This window comes from Meleagris gallopavo, chromosome 28 (genome assembly GCF_000146605.3).
Source record: "Meleagris gallopavo isolate NT-WF06-2002-E0010 breed Aviagen turkey brand Nicholas breeding stock chromosome 28, Turkey_5.1, whole genome shotgun sequence".
NCBI lineage: Eukaryota > Metazoa > Chordata > Aves > Galliformes > Phasianidae > Meleagris > Meleagris gallopavo.
This window is the reverse complement of record NC_015038.2, coordinates 2074-13906: the sequence shown is the minus strand read 5'-3', so window position 1 is coordinate 13906 and position 11833 is coordinate 2074. Positions and strand designations below refer to the sequence as shown.

The window sequence follows — 11833 nt, the reverse complement described above, 5'->3', positions numbered from 1 at the left end:
GCCCCGCGGTGCCCTTTGGGGTGCCCCAAAGTGCCCGCTCTGGGGTGACCGCATGGCTCCAAGGTGCCTGGTTGTGATGTCCCTATTTTGCGACATTTAAAGACGTGGTTTGTCGGCATGGTGGGGATGGGCTGACGGTTGGACTCGGTGATCTCAGAGGTCTTTTTAAACGTGAACAATCTGCACGCATTAACAGTGCCCCCTCCCACGCCACACCTGGCGCTGGCCCAGCTTCCATGGTGTGCTGGCCAGGGGCTGTGTGTCCCCCCGCTGTGTCCCTGAGGAGCACTGAAGCGTTGGGTGAAGCTTTATTGCCGATGCGGTGGCCGCGGGTGTACAGACCACGAGCGAGGCTTGCACCAGGGCAGGCACTGCAGCCCCAAACGTATGCCCATGGTTGGTGGAGTGACACTGTGGGTGACACTACAGGTGACAGTGTTATCTCTTGCTGCTATCCCCCCACCCCAAGATCCATGGATCTCTCAGTCCCTGCGTGGAGACAAATGTCTGCTAAGAGAGGTCAGGTCTCATGCCCTGCAGGAGTGGGACAGCCCTGGGGACACCCCCAGCTGTGACCCCCCTCCTGCTCCAGCTCTCCACCACTTCCCCAAATCCCAACCCTATACCACCCAATGTTCACCCCATCACCCTCCTGGCCACGTGGGGACCCCATGGGGACACACGCCATGACCACGTCCCCATGACCCACCTGTCCCCATCTGCTCACCTCAGGCTGGATGGGGCTGGGGGATGCATCCCCTCAGTGCACCCCTGGCCCCATGGCACCCCCAGCCCCATTGTCACCTCCCTTCTGCCCCTTTCCCCGCATTGGGGTGGGATGTGGCAGCAGACACTCCGCCAATCCCTCCCCATCCATTCTTGGTGTCCCCAAGCAGTGCGGGGCACAGTGCTGGCAACAGAAAGAGCTTGAGGGATCACAACTGTACAAACAATAAATACGAGGTCTTTCTCACGCGCCGTGGCCAACAACCACGCCAGCCCTCCTCGGGCCCGGCCCTTCCTCCATCAGTCCCAGAGAGATCGCTGCTCCTCGGCGTCGGTCACTGCAGGGTCCCCAAGGGCTCATCACGGCGAGAGTCACGAGGAAGGCGAGCGTCTCGCTCCCTACTGCAGCAGCTTTGGTAGTTCCACCTGCCGGAGGAAATGTCCTGTTACCCATCATGGATCGGTGGTGGAGGCTGATGGGGTCTGGTGACCCTGTGCTGCTGGGGGTGCTCAGAGCTCTGGGGTCACTGTCCCTTCCAGGCCAGGCTCTGGTTGTCCCCATGCCTCAGGGCAGTGTGGTCAGGGACACAAAGTGCTTGGGAAAGGGAGGCTTTGCACTATGATGGATCTCCTGACCCCTTGCGCCTAAAAGGGATGGATCCCCTGACTTCATGCTGGAGATGGATCTCCTGACCCCACGTGCCCTCCTGTGGACTGTGCCAAGGGATGGATCTGCCCGCCCTGCGTGCTCAGCAAAGGGATTTGGGTCTGTCCCTGACGCGTGCTCTGCACTGGGACCGTGGACCCCACGCTCTGAACCCAGCACTGTCTGCCACACCACCCGAATGACCTCAGCCAGCACATCAACCCCACGTGCTGCTCGCAGTTGGCCCCGCCACAGCCCCACACTCACCTTCTTGAGCTGTTTGAGGTTGCTGGAGCGGATGGCCGCCAGCAGTTGATCTCGTGAGCTCTTCTCCTGCATGGGCACCCGGTCCCCCATCTTCCTCTGCGTGGCCGGCGAGAGCGAATTCCTCAGATTCTCGTTGATCAGCGGCGGGGCGAGGGGAGGAGGAGGTGGGGGCGGCACGGCGGGCGCTCCCCCCTTCTTGGGAGAGTTTTTGGGGGACGCTTTTGGGGACGGCTGCGGGGATCCCTTGGGGGACCCCTTCGGGGCTCCGACCTTGGGCACCTCCAGCAGATCCTTCTTCTCGCCGCGCTCCTGCGCCAGCTTCTGCTCCTGGAGGCGCTTCTGCCTCTGCCTGTCCATGTTGCGGCTCAGCAGGTTGGTGACCGTCATGCGGGGCCCGGCCAGCTCGAAGTGGTAGCCCAGCTTGAGCAGCGTGGTGTTCTCCTTCAGCAGCTTGGCGATCTCCATCTCCGTTTTGCCCCCGCAGATGTGCCGCTGGTTGTGGAAGCGCAGCTCCGTCAGCGTGTCGTTCTGCAGCAGCGCCCGGAAAATGGCCAGGATGCCCTTCCCCGTGATGTGGTTGGAGTCCAGGTTGATGCTGGTCAGCACCTTGTTGGACTTCAGCATGATGGCGATGGCGAAAGCCACGTGGTCGTCGGCGCGGGTGTTGGCCAAGGCAAACAGCTTGACCACGGTGTTGAACTCCAGCGCCTCGGTGAAGCGCACCAAGGTCTCGTTGTTGATGCAGTCCGAGTTGTTCACGTTCACCTCGGTGACCTCGGCGTCGTTGTTCTTCACCTTCTCGATGAGCTCGTCGAAGATGCTGGAGGCCTCGTCCTCCTTGGGCTGCTCCTGGGCGCTGCTGGGGGTGGCCGTGGAGCTGCTCTGTGCTGCTGCCTTGGGCTCCTCCTTCCCCTCCTCTGCCTCGGGCTGCGGTTTCCCCTTCTCATCTGCCTCGGATTTTTTCGAAGCTGAGCTCTTTTCCTCTTTTTTATCTTTGTCTTTCTTCTCTTCGCCTTTCTTGTTCTTTTCTGTCTCTTTCTTTGATTCTGAGCTCTTCTCTTCCTCCTTCTTGTCCTTCTCTGTGCCCTTCTTCAATGCCGACTTCTTTTCTTCTTCCTTTTTGTCCTTCTCTGTCTCTTTCTTTGCCGCTGAGCCCTTCTCTTCCACCTTTTTATCCTTCCCTGCATCCTTCTTCAGCGCCGAGCCCTTTTCCTCCTCCTTTTTATCTTTCCCTGCATCCTTCTTTAATGCTGAGCCCCTTTCTTCCTTTTTTGTCCTTCTCCGCATCCTTCTTTGCTATTGAACCCTTCCCTTCCTCCTTCTTGTCTTTGCCCATCAGCTTGTTTTCCATGGCCTTCACCTTGTCATTGATGGCTTTCCTGTCCTTGGTTTTGCTCTCAGCCTCCCCTTTAGCTTTCGGCTCCGTCTTTTGGGCACTTTCTTCCTTCTTAGAGTCTTTCCCCACTCCTGCATCGCGTTTCCTGGCCAGGTCTTTGGCAGGAGCTTCTTTTCCCTTTTCTTCTCTATTCTTGACATCCTTCTTCTCGTCCAGCCTGCTTTCCTAACAACAGAGGATCATGGAGGTGTTAGCAGGTCAGGCTCCTTGAGCTCCAGCCTCACCACCCACCTCTCAATCACATCCCAGACATTATGGCCAGCATTGCTCCGGCACAGCCCTGCCTCGGGAAGCCTCCCCACCCCCAGCTGGGTGCTCTCACACTGCACTGCAGTTCCTGACTCTGTTCTGCAGAGCAAAACCAAACCCGGCTCCAGGGGAGGGCTTGGTGCGAGTGCCCCTATGCAGGCAGAGGCTGCGGGACCCCCGATTCACTTCCCCACGTACCTGGAGCGATGCACAGGACTCACTTCTAGCAACAGCAGTGCAGCTGCGAGACCCCTCCACTCCCACTATGGGTCGGTGCTGTGAAGGGATGCACCTGGCTCAGGAGAAAGCTCAGTGCTGGGACCGAGCTGCAGTGCAGGGCACAACCTGCAGCAAAGCCTGCAGCTGAGTTTGGCAATTTGGGCTTCCTTCTCCTCGCTCCACGCCTGGGGAGCACGCGAGGGTCAGCGCCGTGCCTTGAACCCCCAAATAGCAGCCAGGACCCAACGGCAGCCCCATCCCAGCCCTCTGGGACTGCTGTTTGATGGGAAGAACTGGCCGGGCCACCAGCGGGCCAGCAGCAGGGACAGCGTGTACCTGGCGTGAGCACAGATGCCATCTGGGATGAAGCTGTTTGTTTAGCTAAGAGATTTCTTGGCTCCCCAGCACGGAACCTGGGCAGGCGGCACGGAGGCACAGAGCCACGTCCACAGCCCCAGCAGTGGGGACGGATGGGGAACTGGGGGTGCTGCTGCCTCACGCACTGAGCCCAGAGGTGCCTTTCAAAGGCATTTGGGGATGTCCTACGTTGGAAATTTGGGGATGTCTGAGGACGAAAGTTCCTTGCACAGCTTCCCAAGCTCTCCAGCTCCTTCTCTTCCACTCCTCAAGCTGCAGCCGGCAGCCCCAGCCCCACACCAAGTGCTCCAAAAAGCCTTCTCCTTTCCAGCCCATGGTGTGCAGCTCAGTGATGGGCTGGGGGCTCCCCGACTCCCCAGGACAAAGCAGAGTGAAAGTTTGGCCAAGAATGAGCAGATCTTGAAGAAAGGAAGGACAACTCTGGGGAGTAGGAGCTGCAAAACCTTCCATACTTAGAGGAGGGAATGGATTTCTCCAAATAAGACGAAACCAGAGTGAAGTAATCAGCCCTGCAAGGCAAAGCCGTGGTTCTTATCTTGTTATCACATCGTTAGTGCTGTTATCATTAAATCAACTGTGCCCTGATCTGCTGCCACGTGTCCAGTGCAGAAGGAAAGGGGAAGGGGAGGGGGAAGGTGAAATGGAAAGGGAAGGGAAGGGGGGTAGGGAAGGGGAAAGGAGGGATGCACGCGTTCCCTGCTCCTCCCTTTGCCTCCTGCAGGGTGGCCTGGGCCATCCCCACAGCCCCTCCACGGCCACCTTCAGCCCATGTTTACCTTGGGCACCCAGGGACAGGTGCTCAGCACCCCTCTGTGCCATTCCCTCCGCTGCGAGCATGATTATTAGGGGAATATTTTTACACTGCGTGTCAGACCTTTAAAAATAAGCCTAATGAAAACAGCCTGGTACCGGGCTGATTAATCACCAGTGTTTTGATGAACTGAAATGCCTTCCCGTTTCCTCTAAATAGACTAAAATGAGCATTGCCATTGCTTGTTAGCATTTGCAACCCTCAGACCCACTCAGATGCTTCCTTAAAAGGCAAAGCAGGCCAGGAACTTCTTGCCTGGAATCTGAGTGCTTGCAGCCCAGTGAGAGCAGATGGGACCGGGCTGTGCTCTGAGCCCTGTGCTGAGCTGCCGTGGGGCTGTGGGTGAGCAAAGGGCTGCACCCTGCACCTGGAGCCCCACTGCATGGGTTGGGGTGGAGAACAGCGTGGATCTGGGACTGGGAGGTGGCAGGGATGGGGACTGCACTGCTGTGCACAGAATTGGGTGCGTGCTGAGAGGGGGGCTCCTGGGGTGGGCTGGGGGTCAACGGGGGCTCTCCAAATCCATGCCCAAGTGGAGGGAAGGAGCAACTGGCACGGTGCTGCTGTTGCATCAGTCCCTGGCAGAGGGGAGCAGTAGAAATGCATTAGCAGAATAAATGTTTGGCTTTGGAGGGGGCCAGCTCACAGCAACGAGCAGCTATTTGCGGAGGCATGTCCTGGGAAGAGGCACTCATGGGCAGCATCACAGTGCTGGGCTGCCTGCCTCGCTGCAGCGGCCACGTGCTCAGGTCACCAGCGAACACGGTGTGAGCCATGGGGAGCTGTGCCTTGGGGAGCTGTGCCTTGGGGAGATGTGCCATGGGGAGCTGTGCCATGGGGAGATGTGCCATGGGGAGATGTGCCTTGGGGAGATGTGCCATGGGGAGATGTGCCTTGGGGAGATGTGCCTTGGGGAGATGTGCCATGGGGAGCTGTGCCTTGGGGAGATGTGCCATGGGGAGATGTGCCATGGGGAGCTGTGCCATGGGGAAGCTCTGCCTTGGGGAGATGTGCCATGGGGAGATGTGCCATGGGGAAGCTCTGCCTTGGGGAGCTGTGCCTTGGGGAGCTGTGCCATGGGGAGATGTGCCTTGGGGAGCTGTGCCATGGGGAAGCTCTGCCTTGGGGAGCTGTGCCTTGGGGAGCTGTACCCCATCAACAACATGAGAACAGACCGTCAGCACTGCTAGGAAATGGGGGTGGGCTCCAAAGGGGCTCCAGGTGCTGTTTGCTATGGGGGACAATGAGGATGTGGGCTCTGAGCAAAGGGGCACGGTTCTGTGAGCAGCTGTGGGATGTCTGTTCTTGAGGAACACTGGGGGAGCATACGGCTCTCCTGCACAGCAGTGCAACAAGGGACAGCAGGAGCAGCTGGACTCTCTTAACCCAGGAACGAGTTCAGCCATGCGGGTGAACTTCTGCACATGAAGTGGACCCAGAGCCCAGGGTCTCCTCGTGATTCTCTCCCTCCCCAGCAACAATGCTGGCTGAGACATTTCTGCATGCTGGCTTTGGCCAGGACGTTTTTTGTCCACACAGAGCTGTGCTCCACACTCCAGATCCCTTCAGAGCTGCAGCATAAATCCTGCACCAAGAGGTCAGCCCCGTCCCCCAGTCCCTGCTGTGACAACAACCCCCCTGCAGCCAACGGGACAGTTTTGCAGCCCATGGGAACTGTGCAGATCCCGAGTGGCAGAGGGGATTTGGGGGCAGGGAGCAGCACACATCCTGCCTGCATGCAGCCAGAGGCTGCAGGGCTTATCCACACTGCCATCCTGCAGCTCAGCCATGGGAGGAGAGCTGAGGGAGCTGGGCATAAGGCACGTGGAGCTCCCAGGACACAGGGATGTCCCCTGCTGTCCAAACACAGCTCGTTTTGCCCTCGATGCTCCTGGGTATTCGGGTGCCATTACGCTTCAGGCATGCAGGAGGGTTGCTCTGCCCAAGCTGATCCACATGAAGTGAGCCACGCTGCTCCCTTCCTCCACTCCCTGGTCAATGCTGAGTGACCGAAGACATTCCTGGACAAATGCAGCAAACCTGCCTGAGTCCGGAGAGCCACCAAACCTGAGCTGTGGGCTGGGGTCATCCCCTGTGATTTCTGCCCCCAGCACCGCCCTGCCTGCAGCTGTCCCTGCTCAGACCGTCCCCAGGCACTTTGGGGTTTTTTGGCACGAAGAAAGAGTGGGAGGACCTGAGCACTGCCAAGGGATGCACATAAACCCAGCGTGACGCCCAGCGGGGCGCACTGAGCGATGTGAACAGCTTCCTCCCCATCCCACCTCAGCCATCGCTGTTGTTTTTGTGAGATGTCCCGTTGTCCCCTTCCCTTCTGGCCCATCCTTCCTGACCCCTGGCAACATCCTCACCCTTCCCAGGCCAGTGCTCCTTCCGAGATGCAGTGCTGTCTCCTGGGGACCGGCCAGGTCCTGGCCCTGACTTTTGCCTTACTTTGCCTTCATTGGTGAATTACAGCAGATAACAAAAGTCTCAACAGCATTTCCCTGAACAGCACAGCCCCATCTCGTCCACAGTGACACGCAGCCATTTCCCAAAGAGCCCTTAGAGCTGCTGGCTACTTTGCAACTGGGAAGTTTCATTCTCTGACAAAAGCTGGTTTTACTGGTCTGGGTTTTCCTCTTCCACGCGTTGCTTCCCTGCACAAACCAAAGGGGATGTTCCCAAGCTGAGGCCACTCTTCTGCTCATCCCCTCTCCAGCTGGGGCTGCAAGGGGCAAGGTGTGCATCCCCAAGCCCTCCTTTGGACGTTTCATTTGCACCAGGCTGGAGGAGGATTGAGGAGAGCAGGAAGGGACGGAGCGGAGCAGAGCATCGCGTCGTGCTGCCGCCTGTGGATGCCTCCTCCCTGCCAGGACCTGCACATGGAAATCGCTGCTGGCTGCTGGTGGCACCCAGCTGCTGTTCCCACCATGGCAAAACCTGGGGCGGGCAGCACGGCCGATTTGTACCAGCTCTGAGCCACAGAGAGCATTGCAGCACACAAACGATGGTGTCACACTGCTAACGAGAGCGAGACGTCGCCGACTGGAGCTCTTTTCCTGCTCCCTGCATCTCTTTATCAGCAAAACATAAACAGATAATAAAGCTCCCTGCCTGTGGCAGCTCGGCCCATATAAGCCCAACGCTCCAAACATCTCCACGGGTTTGTCTGCATCCCTGTTGTGCTTTATGTAAATACAGAGCCCTCCTGCTCCTGGCGGTGCTGCAGGCTGAGCAGAAGCACAGCACTTTTCCCACTCGTGCCCTTAGATGGGCCGGGTGCCTCGCAGGCACACAGTGCTCCTGGCACCATCGTGAGCCTTGGGAAGAGAATCGTCCTGGAAACGATGCTCCTCAACTGGCTGAGTGAGAGACAGAGCCTGGGGGCAGCAGCGATCCTTGGGAGGGGGATGGGTTGATAAACAGAGCTTAAATCCAGCTGTGTTAGTCACAGAGCAGTAAGATGCTTCAGGAATGATACAACCACTGCTTTTCCCTCGGTTACGATTCCCCTCGAGTCTGTCCTGGCTATATAAATCCACAGCTTGTTTTGTTCCCAGATGGTTCCACGAAAAAAAAACAACAACCAGATTTGGCCATGAATATGAAACCAAAATGCCAGCTTGGTCCTCTGCAGTTTCACAGAAGCGTTCCCCAGCAGGGACCTCACCTGGCTGGGACCACAAGTAGGGCTCTATTTGTTCTCTGTGGTTAAACACCACCAGCGTGCCTCAGCCTACATGTGCACACCCCAGAAACCAGGCAGGAAGGGCAGAGGGGTTTTTGGAAGACCATCCACGGAGCTTGGAAGAGGCACGCTGCAAGGATTCCAGGTGACAGCAGCTCAGTTAATCACACTGCTCAATGCCTCTGCTTCAAAACAACACCATATTCCCAGCCTGGGCTTCTCTCGCTGTGCCTTTGCTTGCTGCAGCAATTAGAGACCTCGTTTACCCATTGGTGAGCATTACCAATCTGCCCTTCCCAGAGGCACAGGCAAGGGTGCATCCGAGGAGCAGCACAGCACCAAGCACTCGCTGGCAATAGGAAATGAAGATTAATTAATTAATGCATCGCCCAGCTATGCATTTGGCTGTGCAGCGCAGAGAAGTCAGGGCAAAGCTCACATCTATTTTGGGCTGTTTATAAACCGCCTCCTAGTTACCCAAGTTTGCCCTTTTCATCGCAGAGAAAGACGATGTGTTGTTGTGGAGTCAATAATTCTGGATCTGCCTCCCTCCTCCCTTCTTTTAGGAGGGAATTGGGCTGCCTGGAGTGGGTCTGAAATTGGGAAAAGCCCACAGGCAGAGCTGGGAGACCAGCAGGATCCAAACCTTTCCCCTTAAAACACCCTGCTTCCCACTTTGGCAAAGTTCTGCACGTCCTACAGCACAACGAGGGGAGGAAGGGATGGGCATCAGACCCTCGGTGGTCTGCAGCTCTCAGCCAAGGGAAGGCTTTGCAGGCAGAGCTCTGGCAGCCAGGGGCAGTGAGCCAAGGAGGGGAATTGCTCCCCAGCCCACGCTGAGCACCACATATAGAAGTGATGGCTCCTCACGGCCAGGGGAGAGCTGGGAGAGCTGCTTAACCCCTTGTGCAGGGCTCCAAAAGAAACCTGCCCTTCTCTTCTCTCCCTCTTTGCATCCCGGTCAGGACAGGGGCTCCAGGGCTGAACAGAACGGCACAACATCCTGAGCTGGAGGGGAACGCAGGGATTATGGGATGCATCCCCAGGCTGCACACACTGCAGCATGCCACTGCTTCCCTGCCATCTCCTTGTACCCCAACACAAGTTGTGGCTCAAGGATGAAAGGTCCCCTTGGTTTACGAGGCAACATGTGAGCTCCTTGCAGGGGACTTACCACTGGTAGATTTAGACTGACATTAGGATCATACACGTCATCATATGGCATAATGTTTCATTTCCCAGCCTGCTTCATAGGACCAAGCACGTTAACTTTGCTTCCCAGCGCAGTCCACACACCAAGAGCGCTGCCCTAACGAAGGGAAGATCCTTCTCAGCATGAAATAAACCATCCCAACCCGTCCCAGGAAACACGTTCCACAGTTTTAAGATGTGAAGGGCTCCGTACAAACGAAGGAGTATTTATTACACCTTTATGATACTGAGAAATGGCTGAGAGTGAAACCAATCTTCTGCTACTTTCTGTACAGATTTCTGCTCTCAGCCACAAAAGGCTCATCACGGTTATCACGTTGCCTATTAAAATGATTTGACGAAAGCATTTCCTGGATGTGCTCTTTCAACAGAAAGTTACACGAGAAATAGAGCACCATTCCCAAAAAGGTGGAGCTGAGCTTCTCCCTTCGCCTTTCTGCCCAAGCACCGTTGGAAGCAGAGCAGCTCGGAGCTGTGCACAGCTCTGCCATGCACAGGTCCTGCCTCTGCTCTGCAGGTCATTGCCTCGGTTCCCTTGTCCAGCATTCTGGCTCAGGCTGCTGTGGAAAGCGAGGGAAACCAAATGCTTCCCAGCCTCCCCCGCACCGAGCACATACCAAATATTCTTAGTGCTGAGGTTAATAAATGTTGCAGGGAAGTGGGACTGGGCAAGGCATGGCATGGGATGAAGGCTGGCGCGACATTTCCTCGCCCCAGTGAAGATCTTACAGGATTTACCCGATGCAGAGAAGGAGATAAAAGTACCCAAACCAAAACAAAAGAATGAGTTTTAGCTGGACGAGAAACAGGAAGGAAACGGCTTAGGGCAAAACCTGTTTTTGGGGCGATTCCCACCAAGCAGCAAACTTCTCTCTTTCGTTATTCCACAAGGAACAGAGATTGCTGAAGCCCCCAGCCCTGCGCAGAGGCAAGGAGAAGCCCCCTGACAGCAGCTTTGGCTTTCGGATAGCTCACAGAAGCCCCTCTTGCCTTCCAGCTGCCTGCCCCAACCCCCAGGCTGCCCACCGCTCCTCAACAAGTCCCTTCAAACAGCTCTTACACACAGCCGTGCCCACGGAGCATCACCGTGCGTGGAGATGGGACTTACATCCACCGCCTGCTCCCTTTGGAGACGTTTCCTGGGCTCCTTCTCGTGGTGGTTGAGCACAGCGTCGCAGTTCTGCGTGCTGGACGGAGGGTTTTCTGCTTGGTTCTTCTGACTCTGCTCCATAGAGATGCTTCCATCAGAATCCACCACATCCAACTCCTTCTCCAGCTCCTCCATCTCCTCCGGACTCAGAGTGGACAGCAGGCTGTCGATGTCCGGATCTTCGCTCACCTGTCGCCGATATTTGGCGACTTTGGACATCTTGGCCCGTTGGCGAGACACGGTTGCGGTTGTTGTGGTACCCAAAGCAGGAGAAAAAAACAGAGCCGAGGCTCTCAAACTGCTTCCCACAGCGGCAGCAGGTGCTGAAGTGTTAAATCTCAGCTCGGCAGCCCGGGGTACGGTGCTGATGGAGAGGGGACATCCCTCGGCCCAAGGGTTGGCCAATGGAACCCAGCGGAGGCGGGGAATGGTGCTGTCGGGGGAGCCTGAAACCCGAGGACATTCCAGGGAACCATGCAGAGCTGCATGACCAAATTTAGTCCGGAGCATTTAGCCTTTTAAAGGCAATGGGCCAACGGAGTGAGAAAAACAGGCAAAAATGCACACAAGCTGGCAGGCTGGGGAGCTGGGGGTTGGGGGCACATCCCGGCCTGAGGGTAACAGGGTCAGCCTTGTCCCCATACCCCCCACTTACAGCAGGGCGGATTTTCAGGAGGAGCTTGCTGTTGTGCCCCTGACAGCTCTCGGCTGAAATCAGCAGCAGTGTGCCCACCCACCCCTGGGCTCCTTCCATCCTTATCCCTCTGCTCCCCAGCGTCTGTGGGCTCAGCCCGTCAGGGAGGGGCTGGCGGAGGTGCTGATGCAGACTGCTTTCTGCACACAGGATGTGCAAAGCCCAGGAGGCACCAGCACTGCGTGCCTGGAACCCAAGGACACCCTCGGTGTCCACCCAGCTCTGCTCCGTGGGTCTGAGCCCAGCACCGGCCCTGGGGTGCTTGGTCAGTGCTTCTGTACGTTCCCCATCCCCTGCAGGGGTTTCTGCAGCTGCTCTTCATCACAGCTCTCCCATTCCCCTTTACCCAACCCCACAGACATCCCTCCTTCTGCACAGGCTGAATTCCAGACTGTCT

At 57.1% G+C, this 11833-nt stretch overlaps 1 protein-coding gene across 1 annotated transcript; it reads right to left on the bottom strand.

Annotated features, from left to right (window-relative positions):
- Positions 1–296: 296 nt before the first annotated feature.
- Positions 297–11368, bottom strand: LMOD1 (leiomodin 1). Its single transcript, XM_010724016.3, is given in 4 exon segments — positions 297–1152; positions 1640–2911; positions 2913–3200; positions 10701–11368. Coding segments are annotated over 4 exon segments (2139 nt in total). The 5' UTR covers positions 11253–11368; the 3' UTR covers positions 297–1125.
- Positions 11369–11833: the final 465 nt, after the last annotated feature.